The 24,759-nt window shown below is 39.2% G+C and overlaps 1 protein-coding gene across 4 annotated transcripts in view; it reads right to left on the reverse strand.

Moving 5' to 3' along the window:
- The window catches only part of ppp1r16b (protein phosphatase 1, regulatory subunit 16B), an 83,244-nt gene that overhangs the window by 24,295 nt on the left and 34,190 nt on the right, over positions 1-24,759 (reverse strand). For all 4 annotated transcript variants that reach the window (XM_071493630.1, XM_071493629.1, XM_071493631.1 and 1 more), the window contains one exon: positions 7,550-7,620. In XM_071493630.1, the coding sequence (XP_071349731.1) occupies positions 7,550-7,620 (71 nt within the window). The remainder of the gene's footprint in view (positions 1-7,549; positions 7,621-24,759) is intronic.

Below are 24,759 nucleotides of genomic sequence, written 5' to 3' on the forward strand. Positions count from 1 at the left end.
AGCAGGGCAGCAGGTACAGATCCAAAGTAAAACTAGAGAAAATGCAAAAACTTTGTCCTGGATCCACACCTGTAAATCACTGCCCCCATCTCAAATTAGTCCATATTCAAACGGGTCCGGTGTTGTGCCCATTGATTCATGTTCTCCTGCTTGGAAAAACAACTGAGCCAATCATGACTCTGTAGGAGTGGTTAACAACCGTGATATCATCCATCTTCCTGTGCCATAGCCGGAAAAATGAACAAATTATAACTATTAACTCAGTATATGCCTTTAATTGAGATTAAAAACATAAAGTTAAAATGAGACTTGGAAATGAAACAGGAAATGATACATTCTTGCCCTTGCAAATAAAACTTTAAATTCTTATGCAACAAAAAACACACCCCTGCCCCAGTCAACACACTAAGAGGTTTTGCTGCGACAGTCTTGCTCAGTCTGATATAGTCCAGTCTGGTACGAGCAGTTTTTTAAATCTGAGATTAATGAGCCAGTTCCTGAGATTTATGAATTCCTACTTGTGCTACTTCTACATACAGGGATGTCTCAGGCTGAAACTGTTATGTAATGTAATGTAATAGAATAGAATAGAATAGAATATACAGTCTCACCTTAACTGCAAATAAAAATGCCATGTTGATTAATTAGGACAAAATACCAAGTACTCTCAAACAGAAATATGACAGGTTTGGACACTCAGTGCCTCATCAACCTTTGGTCACACTCTCTTGAATTATAACTTTAAGCCTCCAACACTCGATCTTTTTTGAAGTCGAGAAAGCCTAAGATTGTGGAGAATTCTGTGCAATATGTATATGAGAAGAAAACAAGTTACGTGATGCAAAAAACAGGCAGTCAGCGTGAAAAGAAAAAGGAATACATGAAAGCTCCAGTATTGAGATCTTGGTCCCAGCTACGGAGCACAGCAGGAGATACTCTTAGAGGTCTGTCTTTTTTCGAATGCTAATTTTTTTCTGTAGAAATCTGCACTGGGCATGATGTGAAAGAATGATGAGGAACGGTGTGAGACAGACTGAGCAAGAAACAACAAAGTGTCTGTTTGACCCAAAAGCAGAAGTAGTGCTCTGTGGAGACTGATTTAGCCAAATACTTATGGTATCAATGATTTCAAAACAGCTGCAAAGACAAATGATTCAGAGTAAAAGACAGAAGAGCATGAGTCACACATTTCCTAATTTCATCATGCGTGTCAAGATATTCAACTTTTACATCACGGTACACGGAGATGGTAATTCAGAGAGCTAGTCAGAGATTTCTTGGCAAATTGGCAAACTTCAAGATATAATTCAGGAAGACCGAGCTGCGTCATAAAACTGACAAGAGCAAGGCTCTTAAGAAACACGCAAGCTTGTCAAAGGCATCCGATACACTGATGGATTAGCTCACATCTAAAGCTCCAGCCTGCAGCAGTGGCATGACAGATGTCTTCAGAAAGACCTGAGAGACTGCAACCTACACACCAGCTAACGACTAGGCTAATCTCCTAACCTCCTTCTGAATACACCCACATACTCCTGCCCACCTGCTAACTCACTGCTAGGCTAATCTCTTAGCTGTTCCTTTGAAGAAAAACACATATTTGCACCCACAAGCTAGTCACCAAACCAAACTCCTATCCTTCCCCTGTAGATCTGTTGTTTACCACCTCCATCCCTCTTGTCCTGGCAACAGGACAATGAAACAAGCAAGAAATAATGTTTCTTTCATGAGAACTATTCACACAAGGATGGGAGTGTGGTACCAGACAAAGACCCAGATTATGTCTGTGTGGCTGGAAAACAACAGCAACAGTCTCACTGGGATCCGTCAGTGGGCTGAGAGGACCGTGTCTCGGGTTGAGGAGCAAAATGACAAGGAAATAAGGCTGGGATTTTGACTGAATGGCTGTAATTTGATCAGGGCCAGTGCCAGGAGGGCTGTCAGTGACAGAGCTGGCAATGAAACTGAAGCACTATGGGGTTATAGTGAGCAAAACCTGGACCAGGTGGCTAAGAGTACAGCTGAGACTGCAGGAGGTTAAAAGTTAAAAGAGGCTCTAAATTCTATGAGAGCTGAAGGGACTAATGCAAATCATGAAGAGTGAAGGGGTCTGAGTGAAGAACCGAGGTGCCGAGTTCAGCTGTTGAGAATTAGACCTAAAAGACTAAATGAACTGAATCTGGGCTGTGACAAGCAGCTGGGACACCTGTGCAGAACGGTATGTACCCTCTATTCATGGTTCCTGGGCTCCAGCATAATGTCAACCACCGCGGCACATCATTTCCTCTCATTTCCTAGCCTTCCTGTCACTCTCCTTCACATATTGTCTAACAGGGCACCAGCACTCATATCTCTAAAAAATAATTGAAAGCATATTAATAAAAAATGGTCCAGGTGCACAGAGTGAATCGACTGACAATTCCCCTTGTTATTGCTGAGTTTGGGGAGCTAGGTGTAGGAACATGGTAATCAAAAGCTGGCTGGTCTGAGTCCTCAAAGGCTGAAGTAATGAAGAGCTGAATGACTGATGAGAGGTCTGGAACAACACAGGAATGCAGACTCACAACTCCACGGCTCGAACTCATCAAATCCTACATGATCATTACAGCACGAGTTAAAAGCCCACCTCAGTCATCTCTGCATAAATATTTGAGTGGTTGGATCACTGAAGTAAATGCTTTTAAAATGTGCCTCCAGCAGTCTGTTGATGTTCTGGGTCACGAGGCCCACTCGGCCACACTGGGGTCCCAAAGCAAAACCGAGAGCCAGACCAAATATGGGGCAACACACGGCCAGTCCATTTTTTTGTAAGGAGATTGTCGTCCCCTCCCCGCCACCTCAGAGGAGGTTCAGACCAAAAATATCCCTGTGAACCTACAAAACCTCACAGACTGAACGAAATGTTCAGTTACATCCCTCTTATCAAATACGAGACAGCAAAAGAGCCGAGTGGTCAGGAAAGTGTACCACGAGGGCGTAAAAATCCTCAGCGTAAGAACCCTGAGCAGCAAGTCCCCAGTTTGACTCCCAGCTAGCTGGACCATTTACTGACCATCACTCTCCCACCCCCCCCCCCCACATTTCCTGCTGCCTTAGCTGCCACTGTCAAATAACGGTATTAAAAAAAATATGGACCACTTTCCCAAAGTGGTCTCAGACTTTTGGAGCCTACTGTAAGTACAAATGTTTTAAAAGCAAGAACATTCCCAGAAGTGGCAGATCGCTGCATTTAACTGTCTTATTTTTGACTGGTGTTCAGTTCTGATGTCTTTTTAGGAGGGTGTCATTTGTGAATAAAAAAAATATCAACTAAAACACGAAAAGCTCTCACACACTGTTAAGAGAGACTCCATTAAGAAAAAGACTCACCTGAAACAAAAGTGTGGAAGGACCTTTTCTTTTGTGTTGAATCTTACTATAATGTCTTGTGGTAATTGTCTGAGCACCACTCACCTAGGGGTTGGTGTGAGAAGAGGGAAGAGGGAGGACAGATGGTGTGTTTAACAAAAAAGACTGTTGTGTTTAAAGTGAGAAAAATCCATGCAATCCAGGAGGAGTTAGACAGGAAGATTAATTTGTTTTTTTAATACAAATCAAAGAAGACGGCTAAGTAGCTGTATCTGTCTGCTGACTGTAGCTTCATGAGACATGAGAGTGGCATTGATCCTCTCATCTAACTCTCAGCAAGAAAGCAAATAACCATATTTCTTATTGAGGCTTATTTGAATGTAAAAATTAAAAAAAAGTAAATAATAGAAGGGTTTAGTTTAATCATGTTCCACTCAACTAAAAACACAAAAAGTGACAGAAGAAGAAATTATGCGAAGAATGGAGAAAAAAAGAGCTTGAGAGACAAGTTCAAATCCTTCACCACAAGAATACAAGCTCTTCATGTGAAGCATTCTGAGGCCATAAAATTTCTCTGAGTTATCATTTTATCCTCCATGTCATTGACTGATTGAGTGATTCTGAGGTGAACAGTATAACTACAGATTACACAGTTGGATTTGCGCAAGCAAACAACCGACTGGCGATGCAGTGATGCACCTTGTGGCAAAAGTGGCACCAGGTAGAGCAGCTTTTTCCAGATAACCCTGTATTTTTTTTTTTTTTCCAGCTCTGTGAGCTGGGGCATCCAACATTTACAGCACAGAGGTCTCACTGAAATGATTGAGGATGCTGTTTTTACACACATTCATACAAATGCATACATGCATGCACAGCTCTGTCATGGAACAAAATGACTCAATTTAATCATTGCATCATCTCAATATAACCAAACAACTAACTATAGAAAATTATCTCTAGATCAAGCTATCAAGGGGCTTTCATGAAACATTAACTCCTCAAGGGCTCAAATAGTAATTCTAAAGTGTGTGTGTGTGTGTGTGTGTGTGTGTGTGTGTGTGTGTGTGTGTGTTTGTGAGTCCACGTGTGTGCCTGTTGCTCCTGAAAGTCATTTATTGATTAATGTCTCATTTCAGTGAGGTGAAACCAACCCTAGATAGGTATGACATCTCATTTAGAGAAACATCACCACCACTTTGCTTCATTTATCTCACCTTTTGCCACATGGTGTGAGTGTGTGTGTGAGTGTGTGTGTGTGCACACACACATGTCTTTCTATAGTTGTGTGGACAAATTCTGGTTTGAAAAATCATTTTGGCCTGGTCAACATCAAAGGGCTAGTTGATGTTTAGCACCTGGTTTTAAGGTTTAGATTAGAATTAGATTGAGGGTAGGGTGAGGGCATGATGTCAATAAGTGCCTTAGCAACTATAGTAAGATCAACATAAGATTGCGTGTGTGTGTGTACGACAGAGATTTCTCAGTATCTAGCTTTCTTCCCATCCTTCATCTAGCTTCTGTAAACAGTGCAGTATTTGTGCGGTTATGTATTCACTATGTGTGTATCTCTATTGTGGCCCTGTCTACCAGTGTGTGTATGGTGGTATTTGTCAAACTGCAGCACAAGTGAAAAGGTCTCATCTTGAAGACAGTGTGCAGGCTGACCCATCCAAATAGCAGATTATCAGGCACGCACACATTCAAAGCTGAAAGGTCAATCTGATCTCTTGGCTGGCGACGGCCCGTAGCTTTTAAAACACCAGCCACACCAGTGGTGACTGATGGACTTCAATTTTCTCTTCCCTTGTTCCTTTCTCTGCCTCCCAGCAGGAACCCGAACATTAGGCTTTGAGCGGCTGGGAGGGAAAGAGATACGGCCGTGTTATCTGATGCGGTGCGAAAAGAGGCAAAGAGGGAGAGAGAGGACATAGACTGTGAGACGTACAGCACAACTGTAGAGAGAGACAAATGAGAACATGAGGGCAGAAAGGAGGAAAAGCGGAGAAGAATACTATGTAATAAAAGAACATCACGTCCTTTTGAAAGATGAAACCACGGCCAGATTTGTTTTAGTTTACATTAAAATATGACTCCACTGCAAATCACTGTGCTAGAGACAAACCCACAATGATTCAATGCTTGTCTGTGTTGACAGGTTGGCCTGTTCTTTATCAGCATCCTCCATCTGAAGTAGGTGAACCTACACAGCAGCATCTCCATAGACACGGTGCTCCTCAAGTAACCAGCATTATCTAAAATAATGTATCCTTTCCAGCTGGTCTCGTCTGAAGAATGTTTTTAAGTTAATGAAAAAAAAAAAACTTTTTTTAAATCAACAGCTGGTTGATTTGTGAGCAAGAGAGTCATGTAATGGTCTATTATTTACACAGAAAACTGAATTGAAGCATTGATTTGAATAAGGTGGAGGCTGTGATTATTATGGCAGCAATGGCTCTAATTAACAAGTGAAAATAGGCCTGATCTCCTCTATCAACTTCCTACATCAAAATGGACTAATTTCCCCAATACTGAGCTCATTTCCTCACGATTACAATCCTTCTGTCAATGTCAGAAAACCTCAACACTATTCTGCACAAGGCCTTTAATTCATACCCCTGCAAACTAATTACACCAGGACGTGATTTAATTACATTTCCACAACGACTGAGGTGGTGATGGTAAAGTAAGACTTGACTAATAAAAGTTTTAAAAAGACATTAGTTTTACTGCTCAGCAAAGAACCAGAGGCAAAACAAGGATAAGTGGAATATCTGACAACAACACAATAAACTCAGTAATACATTACACAGTTTGAAAGGGACCTTTTTGAAAAATAATATTATATATAGGCTTCAGCATTTTATAGCTAATATAATGTTTAAATTGAGCTGTATGACAGCTTCGAAGAAGAAAAGTACATTTGAGTAAAGTACAAATGAGCTCCATTTTCTATTATCTCCTTTCCTAGAAGAGGAAAATGGCCAATTCAAAAAGATTGAGTTTGCTATTCACATAGGACAATTATATGGTGCACAATGAATTAGATATTTTGTATGTTAACTTCTAAATGTCATATTTGACTACTTTAGGACATTATAATTCAATTTAAATTGGCTTCAGCAACTGAATTTAAGTAAGTCCATTTCTTTTCCTGACAATAACCGATTACATGACTATTATTTTCCTTCGCCAACAGGAAGCCAGCGTATGCTCCGGCCACTCGCAGTAAATGAGTATGAATTTATTTCTCTATTATAAGTATATGAAAAGCCTGAATCAACAAGTCAACAGGAGAACAGAATGTATCCAAAGATGTGTTTTTTTCGTCTTATTCATCTAACCAAAGCAAGACACCAATATTACCAATACACCGTTATAACAGGAAGTGATTTTGAAATACATGTCTGATTTATCAGCAGAATCAATTCAGAAGAAATGAGTATATCACAACAACACAACTAAGCAAGTAAATGCTGAACAAACACCCCCGCTAAGGAGAAAAAAAATGAAGTCAGGAATAAAAACTGACAAACATATACAATGTGTCTGTTCTAATTAGGAAAAAAAAAGCAGATTCAACCCTTAACCACACACCTCAGGTCCTCAGTAACCTGGGTCTTAGTGAAACCTGCACACCCTTTTGGCCACTTGGGGGCAGTGAAAAAAAAGTTGTGAAAACAAAATTGACATATTATCACCTTTTGAGTGGATATGTTGAACTGAACACCTGGAGAATGTAAATGAAGTATTCATGCTCCTTTTTGTTGAAATACCTGGTTCTTTAGCTGCTAAATGTTCCATATTTTCAACAGACCACTTTCTATAAAAATATTAATTAATATTAATTACAGCTGCTTTAAGCCCTCAAGCATTTATATAAGGCTTTTATCCAAAGCACTTCACAAATTTGCCTCTCATTCACCCATTCATGCACTCCCACTCTGATGCTACTTGGACTTCAAACTGCCAACCCGGCAATTAGGGGATGACCTGCTGGTTTCACCAAAAGACGCCTCGCTGTATATTAGGATGTTTGACAAGCAACTTACAACTTTAAATCTTTTGTCATTTTCAGTTTGAGATAAGACACTGACTTGTCAATCAGTGGCTTAGTTTCACAGGAGAATACCGTCTGAGAATGAAGCATCGGAGAAATGAAACAGAGACAAAGACAGAGAGAGAGAGGGTCAGACAATCTTACCTGGTGCAGGGCGGTGAGGCCGTCCTCATTGCAGAGGTCTGGACTCACATTGTTCCTCAGCAGGTAACGTACTGGTGAGAAAGAGAGACGAAGAAACATAAATGAAGGCTGAAGTCTCACTTAACTATGGGCAAAATTTCTTTTTAAATATATGGGCTCCCCAAGTTGAATAACTGGATTTCCTTTTTACAAACGAGACCAGATCTAGAGGTCTCACTTCACTGCAGGCTTCAGTTTGCTGCCTCCACTTGTGAGTCAAGAGGCACACATGTTCATGCAGTTTAGTTATAATCAATATTTCAGAGAGAATAAGATGTTTTGGTTGCTCCAACAAATGAATGGATGCGGGATAAAAGCATGAAGAGACTCCATACAAACCAATTCCTCTTAATTGTTCTCACAGCCTGCAGGTGCACCTCAATTTAACCTTTTGTTACCCAGTGACATCACCGATCAATCTGCGATCCATTAATCACACTGCATCATCGTGATGCGTCCCTGCCACAGCTTCAATCTCTCAAATTATCAGCCCCGGCAGGATGTTACCCAACTGACCTTGGAAATATGAATGAATGATGGGTGAGGGATGAGGGGAGGTATGACGGGTTAGTGTTAGAGGATGATGTAACGATGCTTGGGATTACACAGTTTGTCTCCTGGTCCAAACAGATAAATCCTCCATTTGGATTGTAATTCAGAATATATCAGCTATCACAGTCTGCAAACTGGACAGCTGCCTGGCTGCTAAAACTGCTAAACCTGCTGGCCTGAGCAGTATGTGCCAGTGGCACGTAGGACTCCTCTCCACGTCATTATTATCCCATTTTTGGCAGAGTTGCCACCTGCCCTTTATTTCACAGACACATAAAAAAAAAACCCCAAAAAAACAAACAGAGCGAGTGGATGAACTAGGTTATGATGCTGAGCGCTGAAAGGGAGATGAGAGTGATTTGGGATGATAATTATCACATCTGTCCCTTAGGCTGACAGAAAAAATGGTCATATGCACATGAACTAGATGCAGCGCAGGTTCAGTGGGCTACACAGATAAAAACAGACACCTGCTCGTTCATGCAGCTGGATAAACATGTGATGAAGTGCAGTATAGTGATATATGTATGTGTAACATCAAGGGTGTGGGTGTGGCTTTAGCACATATAGAGCAGATATAATATAGCAAATAACTGCTGTTTTCCACACTAATGTTACTATAACAAAAAAAACTGAAATGCTGTGTAAGTTACTGCTTTATCCTACCTGAAATGTTTTAAATACTTTATAATCAATAATATTGGCTTTCCATCTTCACTACAAGAACACCGTGCTGTACTGCATTACCTTTGATTTAGGTTCTATCCTACTCTGCCCATACAATATTAAGACTGAATAAAAACACAGAACACAAAGGACTTTCTTTTCTACCCTGAGCAGTGCCTGTAAGAGGTAACGGAGAAGAAAAGTGAAAAATGACAGTGAGTGCTGAAAGAAATGGACTCAAGGTTATACGCTGCAAGCTCAGTTTGACTGCATCCAATAAATGTCACACACCATTTCTGCTTTCCTCTGTGTGTTTAGAGAGCTGTGTTGGACATGAACAGTGTAAAACCTGGATCGTAAAAAGCATGTGTCAGAGGAACTGCACCACTATCATGACAACTGTAATTAATGGCAGAGGTCTTTTTATGGATTGCAGCATCTTAAGAGGACCTTCCAAATGTCATAAGGAGATTATAATTGAATTTAAATTGGTTTGAAAACTGCATTTAAATAAATCTGTTTAGGATTTATGTATCAAGCACAAGCTTTTCCCAAAAATAACCAAGTGAATTACTTTCAATTCCTTTTGCCTGAAGCGAGCAGTGTATGCTGGAGTCCCTCAATAAGTAGTCACGGTATATGAACGCATTTATTTTTTGTAGAACTATGAGGTACTTCGAAATGTGTTTTTCAGTTGTATCTGTCTAACTGTTAGCTCCACTGGAAATGTCTTAGTCAAAGCATAATAATTTCTACAGAAATGTGTATGTCACAGCAATTCAATTAAGCGGCACCATAACTAAACAAGCATCCCTGCTATGTAACAAATTAAGCGATAAATGAAAGTTGACAAATGCACTACGTGTCTGTTGATTCTTGAGGCCATGGAGGAGAAAAATAAACAGAATCTAAACTGCCGAAGCAAGTCTCCGCCAGTCAAGGCCAAAAACTTGTGTCTGTAAAATACTCACATCAGTTCTGAAGAAGTGCTTAGGAGCTCGCTGTCATGACGAAGCCAGACAAGCTGTGCTGGCCTCATCTCAATTATTCTCTTTTTATTATTTAAGTGAGTGAAAAATCAAGATATAAATGCATTCAGGATCTATTCAAGACCTTATTACCTTCTGGTCAGTAAGAAGTATCTAATTCATACAATTGGCTGCTTCAACTCCACAAACAGATCCATGTCTAAATGAATTACTAGACAAGGGAGTAATTGGTTTCAATGCAGACAGTCACCTTTTTTCTTACCCTCATATGCAGAGATGTCAGAGTTCAGCTACACTTGAGCAACACTGCAGCTGGTGGGTGATTCAATGACACTTTAATAAGACAACATAGTACATGTACATAGTACATGGTAATGGTACAACAGCTTCAGCTGAGCCTTCTGGTTGAATACGGCCTCCTGATCAAGTAAACAAGGTACTTTAGAACCTTGTTTGTAAATAAACTTTTCAGTTTGTATGTAGAAACTGAATATTTGCACCTTTAACACTTTTATATTGGTGATCGAATAAAATAAGATGAAAATAAATAAAGCATCAAGTGTTGTAAGGAGACATCTACAGGACGACTTATGATAGATCCAATGTGTCAACCAGCACTACAACTTCAGGAGCTTCAGCCTCAAAGAACGACGGAGTCAAGATCTTATACTACTTTATGTATACACATGCTAATGAGCTCCTCATGTTTGTTAGCAGACGTGCATGTAACAAACCGCATGTCAACAGATCAGTCCTTACTCCAGATGCATCCTGCTAACATTTCCATGGTTTCCATTGACAGTATGTGGTTTGGGGAAAATAAAATAAAACTCTCCATAGAGCAAATAAACAGCTGACTTCTACCTCAGCACTGCGCATGTCGAGCTCATCACAAAATCATTTCTTTTACTTTTATGAGACAAGAGTTGACGAGATTTGATGTGTCTATTTCTGGGACAATATGACCACAAATCTTTTGTCTGACGATCAGACGGGAACAACAACAATAACAATATGAACACATGTTGCAGCTCAGTACACTGAACACACTGCACCCAATCATTCCCGTTATTCCTACTAATATAGGTGTGCATCTGTAGCCAGAAAATAATCATCCTCAAGACACTGATTATATGTCCAAAACATCAGCTAATGTCAGTGATGCTGTTGCTGATACAAGGCATTTAAAGAGTTTGGAGGTGGTGTATTTGTCAACCTTTCAAAAACCATAGACCTACAAAGCAACAGCTGCTCTTCCTGGGCTCCATGTTAAAATGTCCAGCTAACTAGTTTTGTACCGACAGTCACCCCCAGAGGACTTGGGGAAACAGTAATAGTGTCACACAAAATAGTGAATAAACAGTTGCAAAAAATAAAACAACTTAAAGACAAAGAAAAACTCAACGAGTGGTTGCACTTCTACTACAGCAGGAGTTAAGTGGAACTTAAACCAATCTGACATCTCACTAATGCAAAACTGTGAAAGAGAATAATCTCTGGTCCTACTGGAGGACATGACTGTGGATAAAGCATAAATTCAATTCTCCCACAGCTCCGACACTGCTGATCAGATAATAAAAATCCAATTTCTGCTGCATTCAGCTTGAACAAACCTGTCTTTTAGCATGACTGAAAACAATGCAGAGGTTGGCAGTTTCATGATAAATAATCCAGTGGTGTGGAAATCTTTTTTTTTTTTTTTTTTAAATCAGGATGAGGGACACAGTGTGTTTTAACACCAGCGCTAGATAAACACTACCCTGTCACTGTTCACTTCCCCTGCTGGAACACCCTGCCATTAAACACTGATTGGTGTTGCATTACACAAAGCAGTGCTGCAGTATGGGCAGCATTACACCTGAAAGTAGGTCTGACAATGGAAATGATTGTGTCATTTCTCGTTCACGCAGGGGCCCCTCGTGTGTGTGCGCGTGTGTATATTTTCCTCTGCATGGGCATATTTGCAATGAACACATCAATGTATAAACACATTTTGTTTTCACACTGTTTGCTCTGGAAAAGCAACCGGAAGGTGAGAGCTGTCTAATAGTGTCTGTTGGTGGCAGACGTCAGTAAGCTCTGCTCTGCTCTGCTCTTCAGGCTGGATTTTAAAATCTCTGCTGGAAGTAGTGTCACATGAACAAACGCAGATGCCAGCAGAGCAGACGCACTCACCGCCACCAAACAGCCTGATGTTTGATTGGATTTTAGCCGGACGTGCACCAAAATATAGGCATTGGTGGTGAATTGCTTTCCTGTGAGCCACTGATGCATTAGTCAAGATGAAATGGATTTGAGTTATGGCTTGTGATGTATCTGACGATGTGAAGGAGAGAGCAAGATGGAGAGATGTGTAAACAGCTAGAGGAAAGAGAGAGAGAGAGAGAGAAGGCTCAATTTGAAAAACACACTTCCATAAATTTCTGTTCTTAATGTTTATGAATGTTCCTATTGCTCTGTTTGGTTTCTACTCTCTTTTAATACATATTTAATGTTGTTGTTGGTTGTTTAAATTCAGATGATCTCCCTTTTATGTAATATGCTGTAGTTAAAATATGGAGGTGGTGTGTGTTTACGTGAGAGTAGATATATGACAGAGTGAGAGTGTTTGCAGAATGATGTGATCATTTATCACGTCAAAACACAGTTACACACAAAACATCAATACGGAGGCAACTCAATTTTTCTGTAGAATTTTTTTTTTTTTTTATTCTTTCAAAAATGGAAAAAAGAGAGAGAAGACCAAAGAATAACAAACAATGTTTGTTTGCACAGTATCTATGTGCATTACATACATGTGTGCTGGAGTGACAGGAGCCTTCAATCATATTAAACCTGTGATAAAAATCTAAAAAAAGGCAAAGATTTAAGAGGTGATTTGTCACACACACACACACACACGCGCACACATTTGGTACAAAGCATCATTATGAGACAATACAAACAAAATCCATGTTGCTGAAAGAACGATGGCTGGAACATTTCGTTTTTTTAAAATAAGCATACGCATTAACATGAAAAATGACAAACAAACAAAATCCTTTTAGGGGCATAAACTAATTAAATGTAATTAACGGATAACTAACTGGACACATTAGCTTACACAGGGGAGACAGAATAATGTCAGAACCTCATACATGGGATCTTTATAATTACAATTATAAACGCAGTTAAAATGTGAATTAGCAGCTTTAGTCAGCTAAACAGACGAGTGACGATCAACACTTTACATAACAATGAGTCACTGAGCAAAGCTCCAAGGAAACCACCTGCGTCCAACCTGAAAGTACATAAAAGCTACCAGCAACTTACAATTCTTTTTATTACTGATAAATATGGTGTCCCAGACAGGTCAACACAATGCAGATTAAAATTAAAATTAAGCCACAAAATAAGTTAAATATGAAAATATCAAGACACTGAAAAACATTGCTCACTGCAACAATCACATAGTAACAACAATACGCTATCTAATAACGTTTCACTTTCTTCTCAAACTGCTTCGGAAACTTTTCCGGCCAACATAGAGCAGTTAACCAGATGTCTCCTGATAGCTGAGTGGTTAGGATGCATACTATTTTTTGAGCAGCGAGTCTCTGGTTCATTTCCCAGCCAGCTGGACTTCTTGCTGCATGTCATTTCCCATCTCTCTGTCCCTGTGTTTTCTGTCTCTCTACACTGTCCTGTCAAATAAAGACATAAAATGCCCCAAAAAATAACTAAAAAACAATAGGAAGTCCGACCGGCCTATTTTCCGAGCAGAGACACCAGATCAAGTCCCAGTAGGCTCTCCAAACTTACTTTTTCCTTTTTGTTTAACTGTCAAATAAAGGCATAAAATGCCCAAATCCCATATTGTTCGGGGGACCATTATTGCTGGCGGCTGTGCGGACTATTCTTTTCTTTAATTATTTATTTTAACACTTAATGAATATTAAATTTTGTTAATAACACTTTTAACTTGTAATGGAGTATTTTCACACTGTGGTACTGATACATACCACCACTGAGCCTGATACAAGACCCACCATTGTGGCAGTGATTGCAATTAGGACTGCAACTGATGATTATTTTCACTATTGATTAATCTACTGAGTATTTTCTCAATTTATTGCTCTGTCAATAAAATATCAGAAAACCAGCCAACCATCGATCTATAATCCATAGATATTTGGTTTACAATGACAACACAGAGAAAAGCAGCAACTTCCCACTTTTGGGAAACTCAAACCTGCAAATGTCTGGCAGGTCGATTGACTAATCAATTACCTGATGAATTGTTGGCTCAGTATTTCTAATGGTGATATAGTTACTTCAAAGTAACTGAAATCCTTTTTCATTAGGAAAATGTGTTCTTCTGCCTCTTCCATGCTTCATTAGCAGCATGTAGACTCGGGCTTAACAAGAAATTGTGCCTAAAAATGTGCAACTTCTATACTTTTATCACACCCATGGTGTGTGAGTTTTAGATCAAAGGGAAAAAGGGATCTTAAAGGATATACAACACAAACTTTAAAAGGGTAACGTTAAGGGTAAAACGTCATTATTGATCACACTGGCAGATGTGGCCCTGGAGGATGCAGAGAAAAGGAGGGCATAAAGTGAAATGGAGTTGGAACCACCATGAGTGTGGTTCTTTTCTGTCTGTACCACCACCCTATGGGACAGAGCAAACACACAAATGCAAACTCTTTTAAAGCAATCCATTACATCGAACAGTCACCATGGTGATTATCAACCACCCCACAAGCCAGTAACACAATGCTGCAGAAATCTCATGCAACTCTTCCTGGGCAGGTCCCATAAATTCCCATTGAGGGAGGAGATGGAGCTGGATGTGATGCCTCCCAAAAGATAAAAGTTACATTAACAAACAGCAACACAGGAAGAGAAACCCACCCTTCCTTCCTGTTATCTTAGAGTGCCTCAACAATACTGTGTGTGTGTGTGTGTGTGTGTGTGTGTGTGGAAACAAATCCCAAGTGAATGAAATTATTTAGGTCATGACTTTCCTGGACACTGATTATTACCCTGTAAAGTGCCTTGAGATAATGTATATTATGATTTGGCGCTATACAAATAAAATTGAATTGAATTGAATTGAATTATTGACGAGAAGTTTTTGACAAACAGTAATGTGGCCTCCTTAGTGGAACAAGGGTCATAAATACTAATATAATGTTTATGCAATTTTGTTATTAAAGCTGTAAATACTCTTTGTTGGAGTGCACATGACAAAATGAAAAGATTTGAGGATGTGTTTTAGAGTTGGGATAGTGCCATCCAGGAAGCACTGATACAGTTTTTGACCCAGCAAATATATCAAGGGTCAAAAGTTTATTGCATTTGGAGAAAAAAACTGGTAAGTATTTCTGTTACATCTATTTTATCTTTGTGGCCATCCACACGTAAATTTCCATGCAAAATTTTCCTCCTATGGTTAATCTTGCTTTTATGCACTTGTGTGTGTCTGTGCAAAAATGCAACGTGATTACACAAGTCAGGTGTGATAGTTTGTCTGCCCCGTGGTTAGGATATGGCAAAAATGTAATTGAATTTAAAGTGCAGTTCTGCGCCTGATGTTTACTCGAGGCTCTGCTTGGAGAAAACTGTCCCTTTTCAGTTTCCATCAAACCTGTATTTCAGTGGATGACAGCGCCTGCTCCATCATCACTTTTATATTCCACAGATGTTTTTATCAACGGTAGCAGAATTGCTCTAGGAATGGTGATATTCGTCTGTGGTCCACCGTTTTGGTTCAAACTATGGTTCGAAATATCGCAACAAATATCGTATGTATCGTAGCACAGACATTCATGGTCTGAGGATGAGGATAAGTTCTAATGACTTTGGTGATCCCCTGTCTTTTTTCTCCAGGTCCTCCATGATGTTTGGTGTGAAATGTTTAATTTTAGACTACATTTAAAACATCACTTTAGGCTATACAAAGTTGCGAGTGGCATTTTTTTTGCAATTTTTTGATCATTTCAAATCATATATGTCAACTGAGCTTAAAACCGTCCAAACCTTCAAAACCTCATGCAAAGTAGGATTTGAACAAAAAAGAGATATTGAATTTTAAATTGTTGTCTTTTTACTAGCCTGGTTTGTGTTGTCAAAGAGTCCCTATAGATCATAGCAGAACACATTGTAAAAATGAGACTCTTGTACAAGTACTCTAACCTGCCATGTTTCGAGTTACACAGATTATGATCTTTGAGGGAATTCATTTTATGATTCATCTCTATGAGCCAACTAATTCATGTTCAGGAAATCCCCGGCACACAATTGATGATGAAGCCATATATCACAACATACTGCACGCACAAATGTGATCTATGAGATCAATTAAGAATTTAAAAATTTCAAGCAGACATACAGTAAGAAACACAGTGCATAACACTGTCATGTCTCTTCTTATGGAAAAGGAATAGTTTGTGTTGGAGCTGAGTGAACAGCACAGTTAAGAGCATGGATGTTCTCATTGTCAGGGTTTAGCTCAGGATTCTGACTCATACAGATCCCCTTGTAGGCCCATATCTCACAGCCAATGATCACCGATAAGGGAGAATTGCCAGTGAAGTGAGGATCAAGTGAAGATTGTGATATGAGAGGGGCTATGTAAGTTCAAATGCAGGAGGAGTCCAAGTGGAGGGCTGATTTTCCTTCCAGAGTATCTTTCTTTGCCATATTGAAGAGGCAAATATTTGTCATATGCTGTTGAGAGGGTAGATTTTCATACGCTGAACCAAGTAAAGTGTAAAACATTTCAAGATGATTCAAACGAAATAAAGAGACAAGGTTCCTACACCAGAGTCTGGTCGCAGTGACTGTTAATTTCAAAGTCAAACGAAATTTAAATTCTCCTCACCTTAATCAACAAGCAGCTACTGTGCATATATTTAAATTTTTAAGAGAATTAAACCATTTTGCACAACATTTGAGGAAACAGCATCTAATCCTTGAGCCTATGGGGGCATTTACCATGACATCAGTTAAACAACAATTCAAAGTTGTTTTTTCTAGGAGAAACACCTTCAACTTCTGTCTTTTGCTCCTAACTGAAAAACATCACACTATTACTGTATAATTTTCCACATTTGCAGTTTCAGTCATCTGTCCTTTAACAACATTCAACATTTTGGAAGACCTATCCTGCTGTAACAGGAATAGTTTTAGTGAAGTGGATATTAACCTTACTGTAAGCGCGGTTTTCATTGTTATCAAAGTAGATTTTCTAGAGTCTTAAATACAGCACATGCTAAGATGTATGCTAACATGCTTGATGAGTTTAGTGAACGCACGGCAGAGCATTTCAAGTCACAGAACCTAAAGCAGGTATTATCAATATTTTTATATCAACAATGGGATTGCATTAGTACTCGTATGTGAAAGCTACTGCAGGGATGATGTATTTTGCAGGTTCGCTCGTCAAAAAGCCAATGGGATTTTTACATTGGCTTTTGGATTACTGTACAAAATAACTCTGCCACAAACAAGAATTTATGATAATTACACGTTTGTTCAGCACAATAACCTTCACTAATGAACACCACTTTTATGATTCTTTAAGCCTAAAAACAATCGCCAGAAGTGAAAAGCTATATCCGAATTACGCTATGGTTGCATGACTTTGGCGTCACCGCTGCTAAACTTCTAACTTGTAGTTTGATTTAGCACTTGTAGTAATGGTTTGCAATAGCACAAGTATAAACACAACAAGGCTGTCAAAGCAGACTGATGAGTAGATCAGTTTTCATGTTCGGCCTGATGACTTTTAACACCCCTGACAACCTCTATAGTCTCATTTAGCCACTTGTTATCAGCCAGCCTTTTTTAAGAGACATAAAAGCTTTATGTATTTTATGTCATAGTAGGCCTATAAAAAGTGAAAATTCCTTGATCTTGCGTTAACCAGACATTATTTCAGTCAACCAACCAAAAACCCATTCAAAAAAAAACATAGACTTTGGGACAAGGGAACTGGGAGTGCTGCGGTGCTAACTAATTTCATTCCTGCAGAACATTATTATCAGTACACCTTGCAGTTCCCCTCAGCTCCACTGAACCGTTTTGGTTTACACTCATCTCATCTTCTCATAGGATCATTTCCGGCCACAGCAGGAAGCAGTTTTCAGCAAAAATGATACCTGACCAGCACCAAACCGCAGACAGACAAAGTCAGCTGGTGAACATATTTGTAGTGATTAGCAGCTTAGGAGCCAGTTATTTCCTGCAGAAGTTAGTGGAGACCAAAACAGAGCTAAAGGAGAACAAAAAATGTAAATAGGTTAGTGTTTGGCTAACATGTTTACTATATCAACTTATGAAGTGATAATATGTTAATCCTGTGTTCACTGCTTGTTTCTACAGGCTTAGACAGATTATAAATTGAAACTTGACATTAACAAATCTTTTCTACATACATTAAGTTAATAATAAAAGATAAGTCTGTTTCCCTAAATTCTAGTATGATTTTTACAGTGTGGTTAAAGTCTCTCTCTTTTCAGCATTTTGAGGATACATGTACTGATTTAAAGGGCGCCCTGAAAATTTCTCATTCAACTCACAACAGAGACACTTGATAGACATATTGCTAGTGTTCATTTCTGCCATGACCTCATTTCATTCATTTTTTTCACCAATTTACAGCAAATGGAAAAAGGGCTGATATAGCACACGCACTCATAAGTGCACATCAGTTCCCACAATGAAGAGCAGCAGTTTTCAGAAAATAACAATTATGTTCCAAATACTCTTCAGGTAAGGAAGCGCTCTCTGTCTTCTTGTCGGGTGTGCAGAAAGAAGGCCATTCGGCACGTCCATAAGTAGCAGCTAAATGACATTGGTTTTAATAGGACATTATGTGAGAGGATCATTGGTATAATTAGTACTCCACTGTGTGTTATAATTATCCTCCACATGATGAGCTATTAAGGGACTTAATTGTATGTTACGCTGCCTTAACAGATGTAGTTAGATAGCACAGCAGGGAAGGCAATTGGAAGACACAACAAACTGTAGATTCGGACGCAGCAGGTGTGTTCTGGGTCACTATGAGCAAATTAAATACTACATACCTCAAAGAATGGTATTCATCATAACATCTAGACGAGGTTATGACACACTTAATGTAATCAATGAATAAAACCTTCAGGTGCCTCATTGATATTATGGGCACACTGACAAATCCCAGGCGCTGTTTTGTAGTCCAAAAATGTTATCTGGCACTATGAGGAAATAAAGCTATCAAGACAAACATTTTTATCAGATTAAATCAAGTCCATAAACCTCATCTCAAATAATGGAGCCCTTTCAAAGTTTACTTACAAATGACACTGCCAATGGTGTCTGGGTTTCTTTTCAGCTTTGAGACACAGCCATTAATGTACGTTCAAACTAGTCAGGCCAAAGATATCACACTAACACCATTCATGAATATCTGATTTAAATACTGATTTGCAATACTCTTTCCCTCTCTACCACTCTTCAAAACCTGAATCCAAGCTTAACTACCACATTAGTTAATATAATTGAGTTGAAAGCTTCTTACAGGTTGTATTTTATTGTTTAGAGGTATACTTGGAGAATCAAGAAACTTTGCGTCTCATTTGTAAACCTATATGCAGTATTTCATTCAAAAAGTTCAAGTCTGAACTTGCTTATGATCTACGGGAGTGAAAAAAGAAAAATTGTGCTACATAGAATTGTGAAGACAAACATCAGTATTGTTTGTCTCAGTAATCCTCAGGATTATATAGCAAGGCCCCATCCAATTAGATCCAGCATGTTTGCTAAAAGGTATTAAGATAGTAGGCTTTTGCTGATTATAATGAAACAGAGGAAGGGATAAAAAGACAGACTGCCAGGGAAAAACTGTAGGAAAAAGTGGCAAGGCTCAACAAATCAGCCCAAACCCAGCATGACAACAACCTGCACTGCTCACACACAGACACACACACACACACACACACACACACACACACACACACACACACACTAGTTTCCTCCATTCCATTCTCCAACCCTGCACTTCACTTCAACAATGTAAATGTGTAGGTCAAATTTTATTAAAATTGAACTTGATACATAAAAATTTGCATGAATTTATTTTTGCTCACGAGTGAATCCACTAGTTATGTCAATTCCATTACAATGAATTGAATTTGCTGCGTCTAGTTTTGCTCTAGAAAACCAGACTCTACCAGTCAGTTGATTTTACTTCTTCTAATGCGCGTTGGTGGTAATTTTGAAAATTATGGTTAGATCAAAAGTATCTAAGGCTTAAAGACAGAAGTATTTTTGATTGACAGCTCCTCATGCTATAAAAAGCTGCAGTGGTTGCCATTTGTTCCTCCCAGCTCAGCTCTACTTCACAGCCCTCATTTGGATTTTAGTTATAATATTTAAGTAATAATTTAGCTTTAGTTTTCAAGATGTACAAGAAACAACAATGAGATATGTTTTCACTCCCTCCAAAGTCTCATTCAGCTCAAAGTTTACATGGTCATTTGTGTTCATCATATTTGTCAAATATACACTAAACTCACAGTTCAGTTCAAGATCTGAAAGCTGTAAGTTTGGCACTTTTGGTTCAGGGCGATTTTAACCTCAAACATGAAATAACATCTCTTCTGGTTAATTAAAACACTTCAAACTTTACTCTTCCCCCTGCTATTAAATACATCCTCTCAGTCAACAAGTGTTATTGGACTTTCAACACATACAATTAAAAGGGTCACTTGCTGTGCTTCTAGAGTTTATTATCATATATTAAAGTGTTGTTAATGACGCTGCCCCTGTTTGGTTTGCCGAGGCCTAATCCTCACTGGATAATCCTGAATCCTATTGCAGGATTTATGGTGGGGGGCTGTTCATGTACGAGGGGGGAGGTTGGTGGGCAGGTGGAGACACACTGGAAGATGTTATAGACTGGTTTAGAAAGAGCGGGGGAGCAGCAGGGTGCTGAACAGGCACTCGGAGGATTGCCATTTAAACGCCTCCGGCAGACCAGCATGAAGGCAGGTGGGCTTCAAGCGCGGTCACTGATAGAGATGTAGGAAGGCTGACAGGCTTCTTGAGCTGTAGGCATGCGTCAAATCAACCGGCACGAATTTCAAAGGACCTGATTAGTGACAGTGTGCTTTGTAACTGTAAGCAAAGCTGTTTCCCCATTTTGCAAAATAAAACTGTTTAAACTGATCATTTTTCCAACTGTGATGCATAGAACAAATGTAACAGATCTTTAGATTGCCGGAAATTACAGACTACACAGGATCAATAAATGCTCTTTCATGGCAATTCAAGTATACCAAGGGCAGTTTTATTCCACTAAAATGGGGCTTTAGTGGCAAGAGATTAACAACATTAAATTAAAAAATGTAAGCAGTCCTATTAATGGATTTTCTTGCAGCGCAGATGTTTCCGTTTTCTTGCATAATGTCCATTTTCCAGTTTAGCTTCTTGTTCTCTTAAGATATGAGTCAGCTTTTGCATTAAGATTTCTTCAGCAATTAGTAGCCATTAGTCCTTTGTTGGGGGCACTACCTTTCTCACTAAACAAAAAAATGTGTTGTATGTCCATGCCCTCACACGCAAGGGTTTTCTGATCCGACTCCTCTCAGCAGAACATTATTTGTCTGAAGCCCCTTTTACTCTGAACAAAAAACCCACTAACACCCACTAACCCCTGGCTTTTGGCATAAATGTGAAAGCGTAAAACTGGCATTCACTTCCTGGTCAAATGACTCTGCAGTAGTCACAGGTATTTATTGGCTCAAGCTCCTATTGCCAGTGTTGTACACATGATACCAAGATAAACGCGCTAATTTTCGTCCCTCTTCCACGCTGCGACGTCTGTCAGAGCACAAACGCTGTAAACAGATCTGTCACCTGCCCAGCATGGGCTGAGAGTCAGCTTTGAGCACAGCCCAGAAATAAGTTTGAAAAATGTATCTCTATTATAAGGTTTTCTTACTTGGGATTAACAGTATTTACACCAAATATCTTTTGCTTCGTTTAAACCTAAAATATTTCTGACATCTATGTGGCTGCTTCCTTTTCACCATGGTGATAATAAAGAAAGTAGAATTCCCTCCATGTATGTAAATTGGTATATCACTTCATCAATATAAATCCAAATTTTGTTATGTATATTTTTTTGCACAAATTATGACTGAGATCACAGTGTCCACTTCCACCCATGACAGTTTTACTTGAGGGCGAGTTAGCCAAGCAGCCACAACTACATCCAACAGTCTCCTACATGCTATCCCATGTAGCTGCGGCAATGATGATGCACAGTTTGAGCCTTTGCAGCTGAGTAGCTCTGGGCCATGGCCGCCTGGAGCTCTCTACGTCTGCCTCAGTTACCATGGAAATAGGAGTTAACTTGAGAGTCGGGCTCTCCCAGGAGATTTGACTGATGTGGATGAGGGGAGGAGAGGGAGAAAGACATCTCAGTGAACTCGACAGGCTACCGCTTAGTGCAGTACGGTTCACTAAAGACTGCACCTGAACCAGCAAATAATAATAATAATAATAATAATAATAATAATAATAATAGTAGTAGGGATTGTATGAGAGCACTTTGAAAGTACATGCAAAGACATGCAAATGAAAAGAAAAAAATGAGCGGTGTAGTGAAAGTAGAGGACACAGTGAAGCAGAGATAGTGTGCTCAAGTTCAATAAATGACCCTTTGTTGTAATGTGACAGTTACACAGCCAAGAAATGTGCTCAATTATGAAGCTAAATAAGCCAAAATTCTGATATCTCCATGGTCCGGTGAATCCTGCTCTTTCAACTTACACAATATCACAAACATTTGTACTGCATGCAACATTTTACATACTAGTTCAACCAATCAGGCTGCTTACACTTTTGTGTTTGAAGTTTTTTTTCTTTCCAGTATTGTTCATCCCAAATGATGTTATATGACCAGGATGAGTCCGTCCCCTTTGTCCAGGCTGAGGCACGTGAACTACCAAGACGGCGAGGAGACAGCAGTGTCAGTGTGTACCAGGCAGAGCGGCAACGCCTGGAGGAGCCGAGTGTGACAAGCCGATGGAGGAATGTTAATTTAGAGAGACGGAGCAGGAGAGGGGAAGAAAAGAGTGTAACAGAGGATAGAGAATAGAGTTCTGTTGACCTGAAGGTTGCCTGAGATTCCATGAAGGCTGACAGTAAAAAAAAAAAAACTGTCAGATGCTGCCAGATGGAGTAGCAGTGGCAAAGACATTAGAAAAACAGTTTCTAAAATCCACTGATATTAGGAGAACAAGTCTAGGCCTCCTGATCACAGAAGCATTCGATAGATGCCACGCACACGAGGATCCATTCTAACTGTACTTCTCTCCCCTGTCATTGTTGCAGCCCAGCTCAGGGCATGAAATGTTAAATTCCACTTAAGTAATCAACTGCTCAGAAAAGGCACATAAATCAATGGTGATCACACAAGTGGAAAAAGCAAAAAAAAAAAAAATGCAAAGAGCTGTTGGTGAAGGAGCCTCAAGTGAAGCACATTCATTTTGTCAGCAGGAAAGATGCAGGGGTAGTAAAAATGACTGCACTTATCCCCATGAATGAATAAATGAATACAGTCTCCAGAAAACACCATGTGGCATTTTATATTGTTGATTAGATATAATCAAGATTAGATTAAAATATCAATGCACATCTGAGCTCATGGCACAGAGACACCATTTTTGTTAGTGTTCAAATGTAAGCATCAAGTAAGTGGGACTATTAATCTCTTTATTATTTTCTAAATTATTTATTTAGTCAATAAAATATCAGAAATTCCCAAAGCCCAAGACAACAAATTCAAATTGCTTGTTCTGTTTGACCAACAATCTAAAACTGGGATCTGAGATGATCCGTTTACTATCATAGAAGACTAAGAAAACCAGATAATATTCACAGTCAAGAGCCCGAGAACATAGAGAACTTATTTTTAAATGTTAAACTATATCCTGTGCTTCTTTACTCCAAAAAGTTTTAGACTGTGATACCATAACTCTTCCGTGCCCTAACAGAGACTGCTCACCTTTGTTTTGAGTTGTGTTATGACACATGATGCACAACAGAGACCGGCCATCTTACACTTCAGCTGTCAAAGGTCAGAGGTCACACTGGCTTAGCTGAGCATGTGAGTAAACAACCTCCTGTTACAGATCACTAGTGAGTGATTAGCTGAGAAAAAATCCTTTACAAAATAGTTACACATTACTCATTTGTGCGGTTATGAAACAACCGCACAAATGTTAATTATCAAACAACAATTTTGAGAATATATGTGAGGCCTAATAATCCAAAATAATAAATTACTCCCTCATCCTCACCCAAATCATACCACATTTTCTTTTACCTTCTTTTAAGCAAGGCCCTCTATCCACCCTTTTTCTTTCTTTCTTTATTTATTTTTTTTAATAGTGACTATTTTTCTCTGGCTAACAGCCATCATGAGTATGGCCTGGTCCCATGGTGTGAGCACAAGCATTACGCAATCCAGAACTTTGTGTTATTATTGTAATCTTTGCTGCTGTTGTTTTGTTTTATTTCTATTTCTTTGTTATTTAGTCTCCCCCACTGTACTTGTCCATTGCTATATTAATGATACCAAACATAAAAGAAGAGACCCACTACACATTAAATTCTGCATGCCTGAAATGAGCCTCTGAATCTCTTGTCATATCACTGCTCCTTACGTCAGATCCAGTGCTTTAAAGTATTTAAGTGAAGTCAAGAAGAGGTGGATAACAAGCGTCAGTTGGCTTTTACTGGTAAATCTGGTTCGAAAGTCTCTCCTTTTATGTCTCCAAGCGCAAATCGTTTGAAGTTTACCAATTCTCCCTTTTTTTTTTTGATCCAAGATTATCGTTTGTTATGTAACACAGGGAGCAGCAGCGCTGACCCACATCATCAATGAACAGCACCGTTCCTCTTTCAGAGTACAACCTGCGA

The sequence above is a fragment of the Trachinotus anak genome, unplaced genomic scaffold (genome assembly GCF_046630095.1).
Source record: "Trachinotus anak isolate AG129_WGS33_773 ecotype Australia unplaced genomic scaffold, CSIRO_AGI_Tana_v1 ptg000013l, whole genome shotgun sequence".
In the NCBI taxonomy this organism is placed as follows: Eukaryota; Metazoa; Chordata; class Actinopteri; order Carangiformes; family Carangidae; genus Trachinotus; species Trachinotus anak.